A 21364-nucleotide genomic window follows, 5' to 3' on the forward strand; every position below is an offset into this window, starting at 1 on the left:
TTTAGACTGTTTCAACCAAGCTTCATCAAAACAATATTAACAAATTTTAATTACAATAATATTCAATAATACAGTATTTTCTGCAACAAAATGTCAAATTTTTGGCTTTTTTCTGATATTTTCGACCAACTTTAATCAGAAAAATGTAAAAGGTTCCAACACCCAACATACGTCACATTTCAGTCTTAACAAACCAAACTCTGAGTCGGTTTCAGGAACGTTTTTGGTATGTTTTTAATAAATTAACGTTCATTCAAAATACAGTGCCAAAGGAATATGATGCAGCCAAACATGCTAGTAAGGTTTGTCATGAAGCACCTGTGCTCATGTTTTTAAAGGTAGGAGGAAGCCCCTCCCATCCCCTCCCGCCCCCCCTCCACTACTGCTAGTGGTTGCCGGGACGATTTTCAACAGCCCTGGCCCCGCCCCCTCTCCTCTCACAACCAATCAGCAGCAAGATTCCTCAATATTCACTCGGAAGGAAAAACAGAAAACTAAATCCGATAGGAAAAAATGGATCTTCTACCCACAATCACACTACAGTAATGTCTGATATTAAATTAAAAAAAGACACTAATACAAAATAGACCTGGTTATTTTCCCCACTAGAACTTTTAAACATATGAAAAATATATATTTTATTATATATATTTCAGCAGCTTGGAAAAAAAAGAAAAAAACGCATGAGCCTGAAAATTTGTACTGCGAGTCGTCGTGAGCGTTTTTGCCTCTTCGTGGAAAAGAAAAGTGTGGCGTCTAGAGTGAGGTTGACCTGCTGGCTGTGTGGAAGACCTGTGTGCAAACAGACGTGGAAACAGGCGGCGGCGAGACGGAGGACGGAGAGCGGCGGCGGCGGCTGGACCTGCAGTCGCCCTCGTTTTAAAACCGCCTCCGATTCCACCCGTCGACCCTCCAGAAACCCCCCGTTCCCCCCGTCTGCAGGGCCTTTAGAGAACCGCTTTAAAGGAACACTCCGCTAGAAACCCAAAACTCCTTAGTGGAGAACAGCGATATCTTTAGGTTCCAGACAAGCAAAAAAAATAAAATAAAGACGTCATTTGAGCTCTACAAAGCTGAACTAGTCTGAGTTTAAACCACATTTTGTGGATTTCAACAAATAAAGATACACATTTCTCCATTTTATGTCACTGTAAACTGACTGTTCTTGCAGTTTTAGACAGTTTTTCCTTTTTTTAAGAATTAATTAACTGGAAAACTTGTTACACTGCAGCCAGTTTGACAAAAAAAATCAATATTTCAAGCGGATTTTGTGGATTTCAGTGGATAAAGACATTTCCAACTTCTCAAACATGAAAAATTGTCCATTTTATACCACTTCAAACTGACTATTTTTGCAGTTTCTCCATTTTTGAGGTGGATAAAGTCGACAGACATCACATTTACGGAAAACATTCTAATGATCTAATTATGCCTAGACGTGTGGCCCTATTAGTCCAGGTGCAGATCTGAAAATTGGGTTTTCTGGTTTCAGCTCCTCAAACATCAAGATTTGCTGCTTTTCTCGGTTTAATATCATTAAAAAACAGACTACTCTTTGCAACGTCAGTCTTTTTTTCTTTGCAGGGCCTAGAGGAATAATCAGAATACTTGTTGCACTGCGGCCATTTAAACAGAAAATTCATTTTAAAGGTTGAACGTTTGGTCGAAGCTGAAGAAGTCGACTGATATCACATCAACAACTCAACTTAAAGATTGACTGAAAATTCTGAAGTCAAGGTCAAAACCTGCACAAATGTTTTCTAAAACTCATTTTAGGAAGTTTGTGGCGACAATCAGCGACAACAAATCTAAATATCTTCCATGTCCAGTTATTTCTAGTCATGTTTCTACAGTAATGTCAAGCGAAATTAGGATTTTCCACCTCTCAAGCACCATAAATCCCTTTTTTTGAGAAATTCAAAAACCACAAATGAGCGTAGAAACTAATTTGTGAAACTGGGGAACCTTTTCTAACGGTAAAATTCAAAAATGCGTATTCGAAACCCAACGTTTTTGTTTTTATTTAGATAGTGATTGGTTTCAGGGTTGCCGGATCAGAACTGAGCTGCTTTAGAAGAGTCACTGGTTGGTAATCGGTCTGCTGGTTGGTTGCTGGTTGGATATTTCAGTGCTGGGTTTGGTGCTGGTTTCGTCACCCTGGCAACCCTGATTGGCTCAATTAAACACCAATCACAAGAGCTCTAACATACTGTTTGTTGCGGTTGATAAATGCAGTTTATCAAAACAAAAAAGCAGCAAATTGTTACATTTTAATGAGCTGACAGCAGAGAATTTGAGGCGTTTTACGAGACACGATTTTGAAAACTGAGGGTCATAATTTCTGAAATGAAAAAGGTCAAACGTTCTCTGGTCTCAGCTTGTCAAATATGACGATTTGCCGCTTTTCTCAGGTTAATAGCGAAGCAAATTAAATGTTTTGGGAATTCTGGATGTTTTTCTTTTCAGATACTGTGAGAATAATCGATTAAATTCAGATGAATTGGACTAATATCATGTGAAAAACTGATCTTAGCGGTTGATTACTGTCCAAGACCAGTAGATTTAACAATTTATTAGCCAGATAATGAACCTTTTCTGGTTTCTGATTCTCTAATGTGAAGATTTTCTTAGTTTAATATCATAGTAAACTTAATATTTTTGCACTTTTTCCTTTACAAAGGCTATTAGATTAATGAATTAACCACAAAATTTGTTATGCTGTAACCAGTTTGACAAAGATTCAATGTTTTAACTGCATTTTGTAGCTTTCAGTGGATAAATTAGACTGATATTATTTTGAAAACCGAAAAAAAGGTTGACTATTCATCCACAAATTAGCAGTTTGACACAAAATCTTTCACTTAAGGTCCACCTACTTGGTTTTCTCAAACTAGTTTCAGTCATGGCCACAAACCAGCATATTCAACAATTTATCAGCAACACGATGAATGTTCTGGTTCTCAAATGTGAAAATGTGCAGTTTTATTAGTTTTCTATGATTTTAAACTAAATATTTTTGCAGTTTTTATTCTGTATGACTGTAAGAACAATTCGTTAACCACAAAACTCGTCACACTGAAGCTCGTTTGACAGTATTTTGTGGATAAATTAGATCATATGAAGCCAACATTTGAACTTCAAGGTTGATTATTCACCTTTGAGTTCGTAGTTTGACGCAAAATTGTGAGCTTAAAATTCATTTATCAGCAAAATGATGAATGTTCGGGATATGGAAGTGGAATTTCTACGAGCTAAAACCTCCACAAAGCGAGCGTTTGATGCACTGAGCTTTGGCTTTCGGCGGAGTGTTCCTTTACCAGTAATGAGAAAAGAGAAGAAGAGGAGGAGGAGAGGGGGAAGAGAGGGAAGCCACAATCTGAAAGAAGGGGGCTGGTGGATTTTGGTACAGTTGCCATTGTCATTAACGAGAAGGTTTATCAGTTAAGTGCATCATCATCCTCATCATCACAAAATCAGTTGACGTTTAGATTATCACATTGTAGAAACAGTATGACAGACGTAATAATACCTAACAGATGTCACAACTGACAAAATAAGAAGGAAAAAAACAGAAATTTTCAGATTACTAGTATTTTTGAGGGACATCTTTTCGCTCCAAGCTTGTTTTGCCGGCCGAACCGTTTGGTCGGTAACAGCCTCCAAAGTCCAGAGATCCCTCTGCGACACAGATAACGTCAAACCCTTTTATTTCTAATAGATCCCCTCCCCCTTCGTGTTCGTCCCTCGGTATTGGTTCAGTCGGCGAGGTGAGGCGGGAGAGGGGAGCTTAAGAGCTATACGTGAGGGAGGGTCACCAGCTCACCGTCCACCTCGAACTCCTCGGCTCCGTCAGGGGAGAAGAGGTAGGTTGGGGGTTTCCAGGGGGATTCCTCGAGGCAGGACGGGTACAGCTTCCCCACCGCACACCGGAAGTCCTTCCCCAGGTCCCAGAGGACGCGCTCGGACACCGGCTGCCGCAGGTGCCAGCGGTCCAGCTCTACGTCGTACTGGTAGATGGCGTACTTGGCGCGCTCGTTCATGTGGGTCTCACGCATGAAAATGCAGAGCGAGTTGAGCAGCACCACGGCCCGGACGCACGGGTCCGAGTAGCGCTTGGCCGGGATGTTGGCGGCCAGGCGCCACTCGTTCTTGTTGACGTCGTAGATCTCCACGGTGACGGAGGAGCCGTCGATGGTGCTGGTCGGCAGCCGGATGCCGGAGTTGCTGACCACGTGGAGGCCGCCGATGTAGAAGATGAGGTCCCCGAAGGCGGCGGCGGACGCGAAGCAGCGGCTGGTCTTGCGCATGGCCATCTCCACCCAGGTGTCGGCTCGGGGGAAGTAGCAGTACATCAGGTCGTGGGTCATGACATAGATGCAGTCGTGCGCCACCACCGAGGTGCTCCAGTTCCAGGCGAAGGGCAGTGGGCTCATCATGCTCCACTCGTCCTTCTCGCAGTCGTAGCGCTCCACCGTCCGCTTGTTCAGCTCCCCTCCAACGTTATCGCCGCCGATTGCATAGATGTAACCTTCGCAGCAGACCAGCGAGGGCTTGATTCGGGCACACAGCATCGGGGTTTTGGGCACCCAGGAGTTCTGCTGGGCGTCAAACCAGAAGAAGCTGTCGACCGAGCGGAACATGGCCTGGAACTTGCCGCTCTTGCCGTGGTTGGTGATAGAGTTTTTGAGGAGAATCTGTCCGCCAGCGATGAACACGTCATTGTCTGGAGTGACGAGGGTTCCCACCTTCTGCAGGTCTCCTGGGGGGTTGCAGAGCTTGTAGACTTTCTCCGCCTGCGGGCTGTAACACACCACCGTAGTAGGCACCGACGTGGACAACACGTACACCTCGCCCTGCGTTTCTGACATGGCCTCCATGAAGATGAGCATCTCCTCCTTGGTCATGCCTAACCGAGGCTTGAAGAACTTGGGCATCGACTTGTAGAGGCCCTGAACCACCACGGACTTATCGTTGGGCGGCAGACCCTGAAACCAGGCTCGCTGCGTGACCTCCGACAGCGCGTCGATGCGGATCTGACTGAGCACCGAGGACAGGTGCTGCGACCGCGCCTCCATGTTGTACTCCAACCACAGCATGGCCGCCTCGCGCACCGTCTCCTCCTTCTCCACGTTGAGGTTGTCGCTGCTCAGGATGTCGATGAGCAGCTCGTGGGAGAGCTGCAGGAAGGCCTCCTGTCGGTACACCATCGGGAACTTGTGCTCCACCATCCGCTTGGCGCTCTGCTTTAGCTCGCTGCAGCTGAACAGGTCGCCGATGCTCAGCATGCGGACACAGTTCTCAGCGTTTATCTTCTTCACCAGATAGTCTCTGCACTGCAGCAAGACGTCTTCCACCTGAAGGGGCCGGAGGATAACGGTCACAATAAAATACTTTCAAATGTGTCCAAAAAGTAGACAAAAGTAAAGTTATTAAATCCTGAAAACATCTGCACACTCTGGATGTAGACTACAGACATTCTCCATCAATAACCATTAGCAGGTAAAGTGAATTAAAAAGGATTCCTACATGTTGGCAGCAGACAAAATGGATTTTAAAGACAATAAATAGTCTTAGTCTATAAAAGAAGCTAAACATGCTTTAACCCTTTAAGCTTCAGTGTACCGCCGGCGGTACACCTACTAATTTGCATAGGAATTTCAAGAATGTCCGACGGGTGCAAACGCGATTATACAAACACTATACACCGATGGAAAGCTTAGATTCTCATGAATCCGCCGGTATAAACCACTTTCAGATGCGATTACCACAGCGGGTGAGAAAAACACATTTGTCCGACAAAAACAAATATTCATCCATCCGTTCTCTATACACGGCTTCAACGCACACAGCGCGACTCACATTTCCGGGTTTATTATTACACACAAAAAAAAGATTCCACAAAAAACGGCCATAATCCAACCTTTTACATCAGATGACACAAGCCAGTAAACCATTTTGTCCAAAACATGTCCTGAAGTCGGTATAAAATCCCCGAATCGGTCGTTTTCAAGGAAATGCACCTCCCGATGCGCGTCCAATATTCCCCGTATTTTTTTTATTTAAAAATAGAATATTAGCGATTTTTTGTACTGAAAACGACTGGAATTGACTGAAGCTTAAAGGGTTAACAAGCACGATAAAAATAATACAGATTTTATGACAGGGTTTTTCCAAGATAGAGCTATTTTAGACTAAATTATACTTCTTTGTGAGTACTAAGACAACGAAAAGCAGTTTAGCATCTAACCATAAGTGCAAAGCAGTAATAAATGGCTTTATTTACAGTCTGTTATCGACAGTATGTTACAGTATAAACAGAATTAGCAGCATGAACACACTAAATTACAAATATAAAGACCGCCAAATGAAAATCAAAGCTTCAAACTGATAGGAATTGTAAAAGACAATCTTTTTTTGGGAGCTCTGTTAATCCACTCGAAAATAATTGACATTTTTGTTTATAAAATGGTCAAAAATAACAGGAAATTGCATAGATTTCTGTCAAATTAATCGCAGATCCCTCCTGCTCACTGTTGAAAGACGGTTTCAGAGCCAAAACAAGCTTGTATTGTTACTTTAAAACTACCCATTCAACAAAAGGTTTGTGTTTTTTTATTTAAAGACATAATTTCTACTATAATTTTATATAACGTTGAGTAATCTCTTAAATCAACAAATGTGTTTTTCTTTAATGGCGAAAATCGTCAAACAAGCGGAAATAAAACATTTGTTGGGGACTACTTTCAGCGGTGGATTAATACACCACCCAGCAACACAGACTACAGCTCTCTGGCGTGTATATACTTCTTTTTGCTGGGATTAGATGACAGAAAATAGGCGTTTAATGCTCTGACGGACCTGTAGGAAGCAGGCAGTCTCGTAGAGCGGCTCCACCGTGCTGTCGCTGATGGCCAGGTTGCCCGTGTAGGCGTAGGTGATGATGATCTGCAGCGTGGCCGGATCCACGTTCCTCAGGTGGACGTGGGTCTGTTTGCTCTCGCTGAGGCCGCTCATGAACATCGCCCTGGAGGAAGAAAGACGGCGGCGTCAATCAACACGGCAATTTACGGGAAGATCCATGAAGATAAGAGATTTTAATCACCTGTACCGTTACCTGTTCCACTGTCACTAATAAACTAGAATCTAGTGTTCTAGTCGCTGTTTCATCTTCAAAATACCGTGACATAATGAAAAAAATGCATGTTCTAATTCCTCAAACGCTCTGTTTTATTGTGCCGAAAATATTCAGTTTACTGTCAGGTGTGGCAAAGAAAAGCATCAAATGTTCATATAAGAAGTCAAATAAAGGTAATTTTTAGACACCGCAATACAAACGTTGCTGATATATGTTGTTGGTGCAAAGTTTCAAGTCAAATTTACAAGAAAATATATTTAAGACCGATTTCTACGTTATCTTTTTAACCATAAATAAGATTTAAAGAGAGACAAACTTTCCATATTTGAGCCACAAAAAAATTTCAGGAAAAAGGGGGGAAAAAAAGCGCAACTTTTGAAAACAATAAAACACAAAAGTTGCTCATAAATGTGCTGCAGAAATAAAAACAAGTGATGTCAAGTTATAAGTCAAATTTAAAAGAAAATGCATTTAAAGTCTGATTTCTATGCCGTCTTAATCACAACTAAGATTTCAAGTGAGCAAAGCGTTCCTCGTTTGATCCACAGCTGTTTCATTATTCATTTACAATCAGTTTCATCATTCGGAGTAAAAAGCTCGACTCGATAACAAGCCCACAAGACGGGACAAATCTCTGGTCTGCAGTGGGCGAAGCAGCTCCTGATTCAGTCTTGTTCACTGTTTCACTACCCAAAGTTTTTCTTTTAAATAAACAGAGCCTCCTAATGACAGCTGGCCATGAGCCAGAGAGGCTGGAAAAACAGACCGAGTTACCAGCCGGAGCCCTGGTACCTGTAATTGGCTGCTGCTGGAATTCACTTCCCACTGTGGTCGTATAATTTTACAGTTTCATCCAGTTCAGACCAAACCCATCCAGAGGTGTCCATACAATCCCACATGTGACACATTTTTCCACACTTTAGCCCATAAAACGTATATTTGATAGTTATTTTGCTTACTAGCACAGAAAAACAACTCAGAAGCTGCTCGATGTTCAAAAAATACTCAGTTTTAAGTGCTCCAGCTTTATAACTGACATTATTCTTAAATAATAAAGTGTTTTGATGACATTAAGAGTGATTTGGAGCAGAAAAATGACTCACCACTGTCATTAAACATTTAATATTCTTGGTCTCAGACAGCAGAGCTGAAAGCCGCGGGGTTTATTCAGAGCAGATGTTCCTACTGGCTTGTCCTGCACTTAGCTTGTCCACCAACAGCGGATGACATAAAGTGACATTCAGCAGCAGCAGCACCTGGACGGTGGGCTGACTGAGCACAGCTTCAGCTTCAGCTGGGCTCCCGTGTCGCTGCAGCCTCAGCAGGCTGCCCAAGCTTCCACGTCGTCGCGAGTCACGGCCTCTTTGACCTCACTCACGCCATCAATTTCTCACATTTTATGCATGGTTATTGGCTCGAGCCGGTGATTTGCGTTCCAAACTGCTTTCTGTGCTGCACTTGTCAAACCCTCAGCACCGTCTACTCGGCTGCATGTCGCTAACCGATGCTAATTCACCTCCTTGTTTGTTCCACAGAAGATATAATTGCTGCCCTGGAATGCACAAACACATTACTTCCTATTTCCCGAATGATTTTTCTGAGTAAAAAGCTACCAGATGCCAAAAAGCTAGCTTCTGGTAGAAGTTAAAACTATTCTGGTTTTAATTTGCCAGCCCAATGTGAATCATTTTCAGATTAATATCAACAATCTCCAATGGTTTTGATAATCAACTACTGGATTTTAAGTCAACGATCAAGGAAAAATGACAACTCCTCAAGTCAATAGATCTTTTTTTAACCCTTAGATGAATAAGTGGGTCAAAAAAAGGAATCGATAAGGTCGTCTTTATCATTTCACATTCCAGTTATTCCTCAAAAAATGTGTGTTTAACAACTCTGATGCACTTGAAGTGTGTATTATCTACATAAATAGTGTCTAATGATTCTGGAACAAAAAAAAACTTGATAAGGAAAACCCTGACATTTTGAAAACAGTCAATAGATAAATCAGTGTTAAAGCTTCCTCATTTTGTCGCTTCCGGCTCTTTGTCGCGCTGACCAGCATTTTCATGGATGAGCAGATTTTACAAACAAAGCAGCCGTCACTTGAACTCTACTACATCATCATAATTTGCCTGCATAACCGCTCTGCCCTCCTGAGCGGGGTTTTGGGGGTGTTTTGATCACAGCGGGGGCTAAACCTGCCAGGCTGTATTACGTAACCCTGCAGCCAAACCCCTGCACCCTCCTCCTGCTGCTTTTTCCTCTCTTTTCGCTCTCTCTCCATCTCTCACCAAGACCTACGTGACCAGACTTTCCCTACAAACACAAGCCCTCTCCAGAGTCTCCCTCCCCTCTTTCCCTCCCCTGAAGCGAGGCGTTTCGTGGAGAGGGGAGGCGGCAGACAGGAAAAGGAGGACAGCGGTTTAGAGGAAGCGCTGCGACACCTCTAAACCCTGAAGGGGAAATGCTTTGCATGTTCACACCAGATAACGATTGTGTGGGAAACCGTGGGGAGAGACGGGAGGCATGGAGTTGTTTTCTTGGAATGCGTAAGCAAAGGGAGGGAGGGTGAGAATAACAGGGAGAGAAAGGGAGGTAGACGGCGTGTTCAAATGCCGCATGGAGCTCCTGTCATGTACAGATGGACTCTTCCCAGAGCTGAGGCTGCTGCCCTGTCATATTCACCGCAGTGCACACACTTCATTATGCAACGCTGTGCGTACAAACGAGGCCTCCCAAGGGCCTTGAGGGATGTGGAGCTCCACGTCCGAGATCGTTTCATTTGTTCTGTGCAGAAATATATCAGAGGTGGAACAACTGGTGCAGACGGCGGCCCCCAAAGAAACACCATCCCCTTGTTTTCCATCCTCCACAGATGGAGTAGGTAAAGCTTGATCTACAACAGGGGTGTCAAACATGCGGCCCGCGGGCTAAAACCGGCCCGCCAGAGGGTCCAATCCGGCCCACTCGACGACTTTGTAAAGTGTAGAAATTACAGAGAAGACATTACCTGCAGAGTATAAACTACTAATTTGATCATAAAGTAAAATACTAGATTCCCCACTGTTCTTTATTCATTTTGAGTCTCTCTTTAGTAATATTTTGTCTTGGTCTTTGTCTGTTATCGTTTGTCTCATGTTTTTTTGTCATTTTCTTTCTCATTTTTGTCTCGCTTCATCATTTTGTTTTGCTTTGTTCGTTGTTTTGGGTATCATTTTTATTAGGCTTTCATTCTTTTGTCATTTTTTGTCCCGTTTGTTCATTTTCATAACTTTGTCATTTTAGTCTCATTTTTTGTCATTGTTTCTCGCTTTTGTCGTTTGTCTCATTTTTGTAATATTTTGTTGCTTTGTTGTTGTTTTTTTGAAAGTAAAATACGATATCATTCAGTTCCAGATACCTGTGACTAAATGTTTTGTGTCTTTGTAGACAAACTGTGATCTGGAAGTTGTAATGTGTAAATGATAAACTAAGGCATAATATTGTTGAAACTGAACTTGTTTTTCTGAAGAAATTTCAGGTTGTTCATGATGTTTTGTAGAAAGATAATTCCTTAAATGAGAATATTTTCAGAACGTACTTTTTTGCACTGAAACAAAGGACAAATTTAGAGTCATTATTATTGGTTTTTATGTTACAATTTTCCTGGTCCACTTGAACCCAAAGTGGGTTGAATGTGGCCTCTGAGCTAAAATGAGTTTGACACCCCTGCTCTACAACGTGCTGCATTATTTATTGTAACCGTAGGAGGCGAGCGCTTACATACGTAAACATAACGACAGCGAACGCCCGCCTCATCACAACAAGAGCCACAATCGCCCAGAGGTGGGTGAAAACAGGAATGAGTTATTCCCTCCACACAGCATGAAGCCGACTACTCACCTGAAATAGGAGCTACACGTGGCCAGGACCATCTTGTGACATGGGAACTCTGTGTCCTCCACCAGCAGCACAACGTCAGTCAGTAATTTCTGTTCGTAAAAGAACTTGAGCTGCTCCAGCAGGGAGACAGCGTAGTCCGTGTTGACCGGCCTGCGCTCACTGAGATCCGACATGGTTGCATCCCATGAATCACGCCCCAGTTTTGAAAAGTCACACGGCCGGCAGAACCGGACTCAAGCCAACCAGGAGAAAAAAAAATAATATTCTCAAAGATTCGAGAGGATGAATGGGGGGGAGGGAGGGGTGAGAACTCTTCAACACCTCCACTGGCCCAAGTGGAGGTGTTCAGCTCCTATGTGAGGAAATAACCGCTGCTCCTTCTGCTGGAGATGAGCTGAAAGCTGAGAGGAGAAGGCTGTGGCGACCGAGCGTTACCGTTGGGCCTGGAGAGGAAAAGGGTCCGGGACGAGGAAGGGGCTGGTTCCCCTCGGCGGGTCTGTCTGCTGTCTGAGGTCATGCAGAGAGGCACTGAGGACCGGAGGTAGACGACTGTCGCTACACTGCTCCCTCAGTCACGGTCTGAAACACACAGCAGAAAAACAACAAGTGCAGGAGTTAGTCTGGAATCAGCGGTCACCGAGAGGGCAGAAAAGGGTTTTCTTTGGGCTGTCAGAGCTGCTAACATCCTAAAATATGAATTTAATATCAAATCTGTACAGGTCACCTCCTGGTTCTCCTCCTCCACCTTCTCGTCAAGAGTCTGAGTGGAAGAGGGCAGGAACTATTTTACAAGGACTCACATTACCGGACGATTGGCCCGACAGAAAAACAAATGCACCAATCAAAATGATAAAAATCTCCTCTTAATATCAAAGGTTACATCGGATCAGATCTGCTGGATTCTGAGGCCGACAAACTGTTGTGGTGTCATCCTTTCACTTTAACACGTCTTGTTAACACTTGCTGTGACCGCTGTCAGCAAGAGCGTCCGAATATTTTTAATTCTCGTGAACGCTGGTGTCTGTAAAGCTAATGTGAGTGGCATGGGGTGAGAAAACATCTTGGGAAGAAGCTCTCAAAGCAGAAACCATCTCGCTGCCAATTATTTGATTTGTTGATGGTTGGATAACCTGTAGGAACTTAGCTGTTTCCTCCAGTTTTTACTGATTTTTACTATTACTATAAATGTGAGATTACTAATTTATTCTTACTTGTTTTATATTTAAGCAGGAAATTTGTGCTGAAGATAATTTATTACCTGTGTATCTTTACAAATGGGCTGCAGTGGCTAATTTCTACTTTTTTTTCTTCAATTCTGTAGCAAAAATTGGTCGTTTAAAGTTACCAATAATCATCAACATGGACTGAAATCATACTTTAAATGATGCTAAATATTTTAGCCACATCATCCAACCCTGTGGAGACACTTTATAGATGAAAACGTTCATGTTTGTTGGATAGTTTGAGGTGCAGCTCCCCTCCAACGTGTGGATGCTAGCAAGCATTCCTTAACTGACACCGAACCTGTACGGCTTCAGGTCCCTTGGGGTCCACATCTCTGCAGACCTTACCTGGTCCACCCACATCTAGCATCAGGTGTGGAGGGCCCAACAGAGACTGTACTTCCTCAGGAAGCTGCGTCAGACTCATCTCCACCTATAAAGCTGCTCACAAACTTCTACCACTCCCTTTTTGAGAGCCTACTGACCTACTGCTGTATTGCAGAGGACAGAAAGGACCTGCAACGGGTGACTGGGACCACACTACCCCACCTTAGAGGCATTTACACCAGCAGACTTCAGAGGAAAGCCAGGGGGACCACCAGAGATCCCAGGACACTCTTTTCTCCCCCTTCCCATCAAGTAGACGTTACGGGACACTGCTCCATCCCCTCTGAATGGCAATATCACATCCCAACAAGTGCAATATTCATGTTTAATGTAATTCATACCATGTGCAATAATTCTCTAACCACAAACCGTCTCCACACTGTATATTTTGCTCTTATATCTCAGCAGTATATATTATAGTGTGTGTTAATGAAGCCTTATGTAGTTTATTTTTAATGTTGCTATGTGGAGCGTGCTAAGCTGACTGTGTTTTGCATTTCTATTCCTTCCTTCGTCTAACGTTAGGCCATCTCCAGCACATACATCAGCTTCAAATCTTAAATAACAGGCCAGCTATTTATCAACTCCACTGACAACATGTCCCCACACACAGCCCGCAAGCTAACCAGTTATTCTCCACGTAGAGGCAGGCAGTTGAACAGTGTTTGTTGGTATTTTTTGAGGGGGTGGACTAGCTTGATGCTAGCTGCGTTAGCACGTTAACCACCGCTCCACTTTGTCCAAAACAAACCCAGAGTGAAACCTAAAACACGGCGAAGTAACATTAGACAGGCGGGCCCGTTGCAAAACATACCTCCATGCGGTTAGCAAGTCCGATGAGCCATCGCACCGCCGTGCCCGGAGCTCCGGTTCAAACCGTACGAGGATGGTCATCCTCGTCTTTGATCAACTGACCAATACACCTAATCAGCTAGCCTCCGGGTAACGATATATCGCTAGCTCGAGCACCGACACCCGCGGCAAGTTAGCAACTGTAGCGCCCTCCGCTCCACAGTTCCGGGGTGGCTTAACCACCACCCACCTCGGCGGCCGGTTTGTTGAAGCTCACGAGCAGTTTGTTGGGAAGTTAAGCTTCTGCTGCGATGAGCTCAACGGTGAAATAGTAGCAGAGAAGACGTGATAGCGGCGGCCAGAAGAGAGAGCGGTCATGCTGCTAGCACACACACACACACACACACAGCTAGGCTAACCGCTACGAGAGCTAAATGAGCTAGCTACCTGACTGAGCCACTTCTCTCCCGTGAAAACCGCTCCGGCGTTCGCAGATCCGGGGCTCCTTACAGTAACCGTGGGTAGGCTCCACACGCCGAACCGTCGCGGCGGCCGTTTATCGTCAGCATCAGGCGTCAGGTGAGCTCCTCACGCCGGATTGGGACATTAAAGAGTTATGTGGAAGCGCCGAGCAGCGGACAACCTCCGAGGCCAACTCAGGATACTGCGCGTGCGCTCACTTGAAGCGGCCTGCGCTGGCTGGAGTGGGAAACAGCGACGCCTGCGGGACAGACGGAGGTACTGCAGCTGGAGCACTGTCAACACACCTGAACTAAACTAGTGCATTGAGATTTGAAACTAAAACATTCTATTTTTATCAATTATGAAGAGAAAATTAAGATTTAATAATCCTCTACTCATGAGGTGAAATATCTGAATTTTTTTGCTTAATTTTGATAATTATGGCTTAAATCTGAAAATCAGAATAAAATGCACTAGTACTTATATCCATACGTTTTATTAATTCAAACATTCACAACACTGAAATTAACATTTTTTCAGATTTTTCAAAAATTATTTTTGCACATAAACAGTTACAATCTCACAGGATGAATAATTTAGTGTCGCGTTTAGAATGTTTTCAAAATTATTAGGCTATAAACTGCATTGAAATTTGACTAAATATGAATGCACAATTCCAAGGCTTTGAAACAGCATTTAGGCCTCTACTTTGAAAAATTAAACTGACTGAAAATACAATTCAATTAATAACTTGATAAAATGTAAATGCAATAATTATTATTATTATATAATGCAGATCAAGTTTTTTTTTTAAATAATTAAAATAAAAATAATGAATTATCAACATTACATGAAATACAATATTAATTATTTGTATTGTATCCAGTAATTATTTTATAATCAATTTTAAATGCTAAGAATGAATTATTATAATTTATTTATAAAATTCCACTTGATACTATGCATATGTATATTATGAAAATATTTGTTTAAAATATACATGTTATCTTTTTCTTTCTTGTTCTTGTTATTATTTTGTTTCGTTTTCTTTTATTTTTTATTTTATTTAAGTCACACTTTTATGGATGGGAGGGTACTTAAAATGCTAGTTTTCTAAGCGTGGTTGACATGTTCACTGTTAAATCAGCTGTGCACACTGAGCAGCTTTATTAAGTTATTTTTTTTAAGTTACCAGAAAATATTGAAAATTATGAAGATTTTGTTATCATTATGAACGGTTTCCCTTCAAATCAATTCATTTTCAGAGAAAAAATATGAATTATTTCATTGAAAAACGGAACAATTAATGCCATTTTAATTTTCAGTGTTAATTTGACCAATTAGTATATATTAAATGTCTCATATTATTTATTTATTTTGGGAGTATTTCGCGGGTGTGTATTTTACTCTTTGACCTCTGTGAAAGTGAGAATTCTGATTTTTCCGGCTGTTCTTGAATATCGCATCCTGGCAGCGCAGCAGCTGTTTCCTATTTGACTGATTGACGGAGATGTTTCGTCTTTTGTTAGCGGGGCGTCATGTGGAGCTGAGAGAGAAGCCTTTCTGCTTGTTGAAGAAGAAAATGACTTTAATTTTCTAGAAGTCGGGGGATGTTTATTCTCTCGTTTCCATTCATCTGCTGTGTTTTGTTTTATTTCTGACCGGTTGAGCGAAAACGTGACAGAAGATGGAAGGTAAAGACTTTCTTGTTGTTTTAATGCCATATTGTCGGTCTTTGCGTGAAAATAATAATATTCTACTACTTTGTCTGCTTTTTTCTGTAGATTCAAACAAGCAGCCACCTTCATTTTCTAATGGACAACAGAGAAACCCTCATCCAAGACCGTTTTTCTACGTCCAACCTCCATCTCAGCCTTATTACTTCTACCAGCCCTGGCAGCTCAACAACCCTTACAGTCACTACGGTTTGTCTGCAGGTATCATCATATTTAAACCTTTTGTTTTTGCTTTTGCAGTCAACTAGTAGTCAAATATTGCATGAAACCTCACTGCTTCCGTGTGTAAACCTCCTAGGTTTTAATTTTGCTCGTCCCTGCATGCACCCCATCCAGTACATGCCGTATCCCGGCGTTGTTTTCCCGCACACTTCCATATATCCGATGGATTATAGGCGGATGTTCGAGCCCCGCTTCCAGGCTCCGACTTGGGGTGAAATGCCTCGACAGCAGTACAATCCGCAGCCTCAGGGGCATCGAGAAATGGCCTGCTCGGAGGCCCAAACCGACCCCAGCGACGCCATAACCAAGCTCATCGAGTGCCTGGATAAGATCCGAGCCAGCGAGATGCAGGGCGCCAGCAGAGAACTGGACTCCGGCATTGCATCACAGTCCTCTGGGATGTTGTCGCCAGGAGGGAAGAAGAAAAGTCAAGAACAGGGTAATGCCCTGCCTTCGGTGCCTCAAAACAGCCACACAGAAGGGTTAGTGGAGTCCCCTGCTGCTGCTGTTGAGTCCAGCCGGACAATCGTAGACTCCTTAAGCCCTCAGGTATCCTGGTCAGGAGATCTCGAAGAGGAGCTACCCATCGATAGCTCCTCTCTTCAGGAAGATTGTCCCGAGCTTGAGCATTCGGAAACAGATGATCACCTTCTGTCTGCTGAGGAAGAAGAGGTCCAGTCAGATACCTCGAGTGTGTCCAAGTGTGACCTCTTGAAGTCCCCGATGCCACTTAAAATAGCTGAGAGTAGTGACAAAGTCTCAAATGCAGAACATCCGGAAGAGTCTGCCAATGAAGCCAAACCTGATCGGAGCTACCAGATCCTCAAACTACCCTTTGATTGCATTTTAACCCCTGGATCCGCCTGCCTCGCCTCCCCATCAGCTCCCTACTACTACAACTACATATCCATGCAGGCGACAAATGAGCGGATGAGCGTCCTCAGCCCATCCTTGGATGAACTGTCCTCCAGAGACGAGATGTTCTCCACGGACCTGGACGACGTGGATCTCTTTCCCAAACATGTGTATGCACCCAGAAGGCTCTCGGAGGTCATCGACGGATCCCTCCAAAGCGCCAAAGACGTGGAGGAAGCCTGGATGTCCGGTTCATGTGCCTGCTGTGGGAAAAGCCTTGTAAAAGGGAAGAACAGGAGCAAAATCCAGAACTCCAAGATGTACCTGGACGAACGTGGAGACTCGGACGAGGAAGGCGGGTATGGACGAGGGCGTAAGCAGCCAGTTAGAGTGGTTGTCAGGAAGTCTTGTTCACCCAGGAGGTCTCACCCCGTCCTGCCGAGACATGCATCTAAACCGTGGAATAAAAGAGGTTTATGCAAGGAGATGTCCGACCAGGTGGAAGATGAGGATGGTTATCAGCAGGAAGCAGCTCAAGGTGAAACTGGAGAGTCTGAGCTGCAGTGTAGGACATATGAAGGTAAGTATCTGCTAAGAACTTCTCTCTTCTTACTCTTTTCAGTTAATTTATCTCATATTAGAAATTAATTCTTTCGTAGACAGACTCTGCAGAGAAGATCCGACCACATCAGATCAAGGCCGGTGGGCAGACGATGACGTGATTCCCAGGAGGAGACCAGCAGCGTCTGTGCAGCGACAAGGTGAAATTTAGAAACTCACGATTGATTTGCAGCTCAAAATGTACCATAAAGGGTTTATCTAATCTTTGACTCCAACTTCTGTTTGTTTTAACCCTCTTCTGTTAGAGATATGCGGACAAACAAAAGGGTTCTAAGAGCAGCCGGAAAAGGCATCCATAATTTGCTTCATATTGGGTTCATTCCATCTCAAACTATCACATTCCACAGATATTTATGAAGATATAAGTTAAATTTTAGCTGGATTTGACCCACTTAAAGCACTGTTTTCTATTTTTTTTTTTTTTCACAAATTTGAGGCTATGTTTGAGCGACAATATCTCAGGAACTATTAAAGATAAAAGCCTGATGTCTTCACTGTTATTTCTCATCATATTATTGATTCAGAATCTACAATGTAGAACTAGCGGACCAAATAATCTCTGATTTATATTATAGTTGAAATATGAGAAGTTTCATCTTTGAGCTCATGAACAAGAAACTGATAATGCACAAGTCAAGTGGTGATATTTTCAGAAATGTATGTAGTTTCATGCCACAATGATACAAAATAATGCTTTGTAATTTTAAATACTTGATCATAAAATTGAGTTTTTTTTAACTGACAGGTTTGACAAGTTGTACCACAAAATGCGAATGTTTTACATTCTGTTTCACCTCACACATAACCAGAGATATTATTGCAGACATCAGCATCAAGAAATAACAAAGATTTCATGCTTTTTTTTTTCTGCAGCAAAGAACTTTTTCCCTCCTTTTTTTTTTTTTTATTCAGAGCGACTTTCATCAGAGTTTCAAGAAACTTTCTCATCGACAGATCCTCATGTCTTAAAATGATGGATTGTTGTTTCTGTTGCCGTATAGTGTCTATTATATAGGGCTGCAACTAACGACGTGTTGACGAATTGTCTGAGCACGATACGTCATCAAAAGCGGAAGTGAGTGCGCAATACAACAAAAATCACCGTCCGAAAAAAAAAAAAATCACCGTCGGACGGGAACACGGACGGACATCAGCGATGCAGCCCCGATGTCCGTCCGTGTTCCGCGCTCCGGTCGGATGGCGATTTGTGTTGCATTGCGCGCTCACTTCCGCTTTTGATGACGTATCGTGCTCAGACGATTCGTCGATGTGTCGTTAGTTGCAGCCCTACTATTATACCAACATTACGTCGACAAAACACAACTAACAATCTCGTTTCAACCTCAATCCATTTAGCTAAATCCAGTAATTTTTGCCGTTCTTGTGCATTTGTATCGACTGATTAGAAATCAGCGCTCAGTGGATGTTGATCCACCACCGATCAAGAGATGAAGACCATGATGAAGATGACGAGCCGCTGCCTTTACACTGGGACAGAGGTGATTTTTTTTTTTTTTTCTTCCATTTTCTTCCTGCCATGCTGTTAATTTTGACTAAATGTGATGATTTAAAAACGTTCTTTAGGCTCTATGATGAGAGGAGAACTGAGATGAAAACGCCCCCTGATGGACCATGTTGAACTGTAGGTGTCCTGCTTCTAACTTCCAACTGAAAATGTGCTGAAAATGTGTTTTAATGCTTCTTTATTTCCTCCTCAGGTCCCCTCGAAAGGTGTAAATGTTCACAAATAATGCGTTGGAAGATATTTGGGGCACCAGGTGAAATGCACAGCACAGGAGGCATCTTTTTGTTAGATAAAAGTAAAAAAAAAAAAAGTATAATTCTTCCACAGTGGCACTGCCTTGCACTATTCATGATTTATGGATTCACAAGAAGGCAAACGGGCTGAAAGGTTGTATTACAATTTGGGGTCAGTCCAATCAATAAATGTTGTTATTTAAACTTTGTGGTGCCTCATTTTGTGTTTTCCGCTCAGTCTGTGCCTCAGATTTAAAGCTTTTGGTCACTTTTTTTTAATCTCTACTGCAACATCTGTGCTGATTCCAGATGTTGGAAGATAACGTCACCCGAGGTAAAATGAAGCATCTCTGGAGGTCAGTAGAGGCTCAAGAAATGAATATATTAGTACTAGATAGTTCTTTATCAGTGAACAGATGGGAAGATGTTTCTGCAGGGATATGCATCAAAACAGTAGCTGTAGTTTATAGAATAAAGTCTGTATTGAAAGGATTTTTGCTCGTTGGTACCTCCAGGTATTAGCAGCTCACATCCTGGCACTTTTGAGCTCTTTAGCTGTATGGAGGGATAAATTAAGACAACTAAAATGCATCTTTCTGGGTGTTAATTACTGGATGAGTTGATAATTTCCAAATCCAGAGATGGCATTCTTTGCAAAAACTGCTTTCTAAAGTTCAACCAAAGCCAATACAATGCTTCCATCAGTCTGATATTTTGGTCTTAAATGTCCTCCAGTGAAGAAAATTCAATAAAAATCTCATTTTTAAAAATGTTTGACCAAGTATTTCACATTAAAAAGGATTATATATGTTTTGTTTTGTGTTATTGTGACATGCAGCTACACACGGTTCAGAAAATATCACTAGTTGACTTCTACATCATCCATTTTTTCCCTATTTCAGCTCATCCATAATCAGACTTTTTGATCTACTTGTCCAATATTGCAGATTTGAAATCAATGTCATGATGTGAAGTAACAGTGTAAATTTCAGACTTTCATCTTTAATAGTTTCTGAGATATTGTTGCTCAAACAGCCTCAGATATAAAAGATATATATCAATATTTATGCTATATTTTCAGGCAAATCAGAGATAATGGAGCAGAAATTGGTCTTAAGATTTGATGATTTGAGATGGACAGACCAAGAGGGAGGCTCATAAAATTTTACTTTTGTAGAAAATTCACTTGGTTTAGAGTTAATTTAATTTTAATCCCTTTTTCTGTGGAGGACTACATGTTAACCATATGAAATAAAAACATTAAAAATTAGTTTTTTGATGTATTTTTTCTGTATTCAAATTAACAAAATATTATTTGAGAGATATTTGCTGCCATGAACAAAAGTGTGTTCATGTCCTTCGCTTCAGTCTTTATTTCATTATTTAAATAATCTTGCTCTAGTGATGAAGTCAGGAATGTTGCTGTAAATTATGTCCTGCTCCTTTGAAAGAAAAACTATCCACCTTCTTCTGATGAACAGGCTTCAGCAGTATATGAAATAAATTATCTTTAGAATAAGCCTGATCCATGCATGTTTACATGTTTACCCTTAAAGGTCAAATTAGCAATGCAGTGCAACCAAGAGAGTCAGAAAACATGTCAGTGTTGTCCAAATGTTCAATAAAATCTAAGAAAGTAATTTTTTATACAGAAAAAGCTACTCTGAATTATGATAACCCATTTAATCTACATCTTTAACACCTTCCAAAGTCCCCAGAAAACCTCTAAACGTCAGCAAACTGTTTTTTCCTCCAGCATAATGTTGTCTTTAAACACCGCTGCAGGCCACTGAACACGCTCCCATCTAGCCTCCTAATTGGCTCTTCAGGGGTCAAACCTGAATCTTCAAACAGGACCTGTGATGTGTGTTTTGCATTTTAGCTGCAACTGAAGAAGAAGCACAAGTGAAGGTCAATGAAGATGCTGAAAAGGACAAAAGGCGCCACTTTGAGCTTCAAATGAGAGTTTTTCCCAAGGAGCCAATGAGCCGCAGGTTTGTTTAATTAGAGCCAATCAGCTGCTTGGCTCCTCTGTGAGTCATTTCAGCTCTCAGAAATTCAACTGGAGTGATCATCCTTAGTTATTTAACATCTCTTTATTATTCCTCAGGTGAGCTGATGCCCCTCAGAGGGAGGGAATCTGCTGCAAACCAAACTCCGTCACTGGACTCTCATTGGACAATCGTCACCTGGAACCAGAAAGCAGCCAATCAGTGCAGCCTTCACCTTTGATTTTCTAATCTGAAACACACAAGAGAGCTGCGTTGGCTTGTCAGTGGTAACTTCTG

The 21364-nt window shown here is 42.3% G+C and overlaps 2 protein-coding genes across 4 annotated transcripts; one reads left to right on the forward strand and one right to left on the reverse strand.

Moving 5' to 3' along the window:
- Nucleotides 1-209: 209 nt before the first annotated feature.
- On the reverse strand, nt 210-14083 carry kbtbd2 (kelch repeat and BTB (POZ) domain containing 2). 2 transcript variants are annotated; one of them, XM_022215307.2, is made up of 4 exons: nt 13870-14083; nt 11021-11599; nt 6859-7024; nt 210-5354 (listed from the first exon to the last, which is right to left on the reverse strand). In XM_022215307.2, exons 2-4 carry the CDS (start codon nt 11191-11193, stop codon nt 3795-3797), a joined length of 1899 nt encoding a protein of 632 aa, XP_022070999.2. In that variant the 5' UTR covers nt 11194-11599; nt 13870-14083; the 3' UTR covers nt 210-3794. The 2 variants fall into 2 exon arrangements, with proteins under 2 accessions (XP_022070999.2, XP_051796265.1); XM_051940305.1 differs by lacking the exon at nt 13870-14083 and adding an exon at nt 13445-13569.
- Nucleotides 14066-21324, forward strand: buc (bucky ball). 2 transcript variants are annotated; one of them, XM_051940307.1, is made up of 6 exons: nt 14066-15578; nt 15669-15821; nt 15919-17277; nt 17357-17458; nt 20959-21070; nt 21187-21324. In XM_051940307.1, the coding sequence occupies exons 1-6, from the start codon at nt 15572-15574 to the stop codon at nt 21188-21190; spliced, it is 1737 nt and encodes a 578-aa protein (XP_051796267.1). In that variant the 5' UTR covers nt 14066-15571; the 3' UTR covers nt 21191-21324. The 2 variants fall into 2 exon arrangements, with proteins under 2 accessions (XP_051796267.1, XP_051796268.1); XM_051940308.1 differs by lacking the exons at nt 14066-15578; nt 15669-15821; nt 20959-21070; nt 21187-21324 and adding exons at nt 18725-18817; nt 18903-18960; nt 19037-19280 and having other exon boundaries at nt 15877-17277.
- Nucleotides 21325-21364: the final 40 nt, after the last annotated feature.

The sequence above is a fragment of the Acanthochromis polyacanthus genome, chromosome 20 (assembly GCF_021347895.1).
Source record: "Acanthochromis polyacanthus isolate Apoly-LR-REF ecotype Palm Island chromosome 20, KAUST_Apoly_ChrSc, whole genome shotgun sequence".
Taxonomy (NCBI): domain Eukaryota; kingdom Metazoa; phylum Chordata; class Actinopteri; family Pomacentridae; genus Acanthochromis; species Acanthochromis polyacanthus.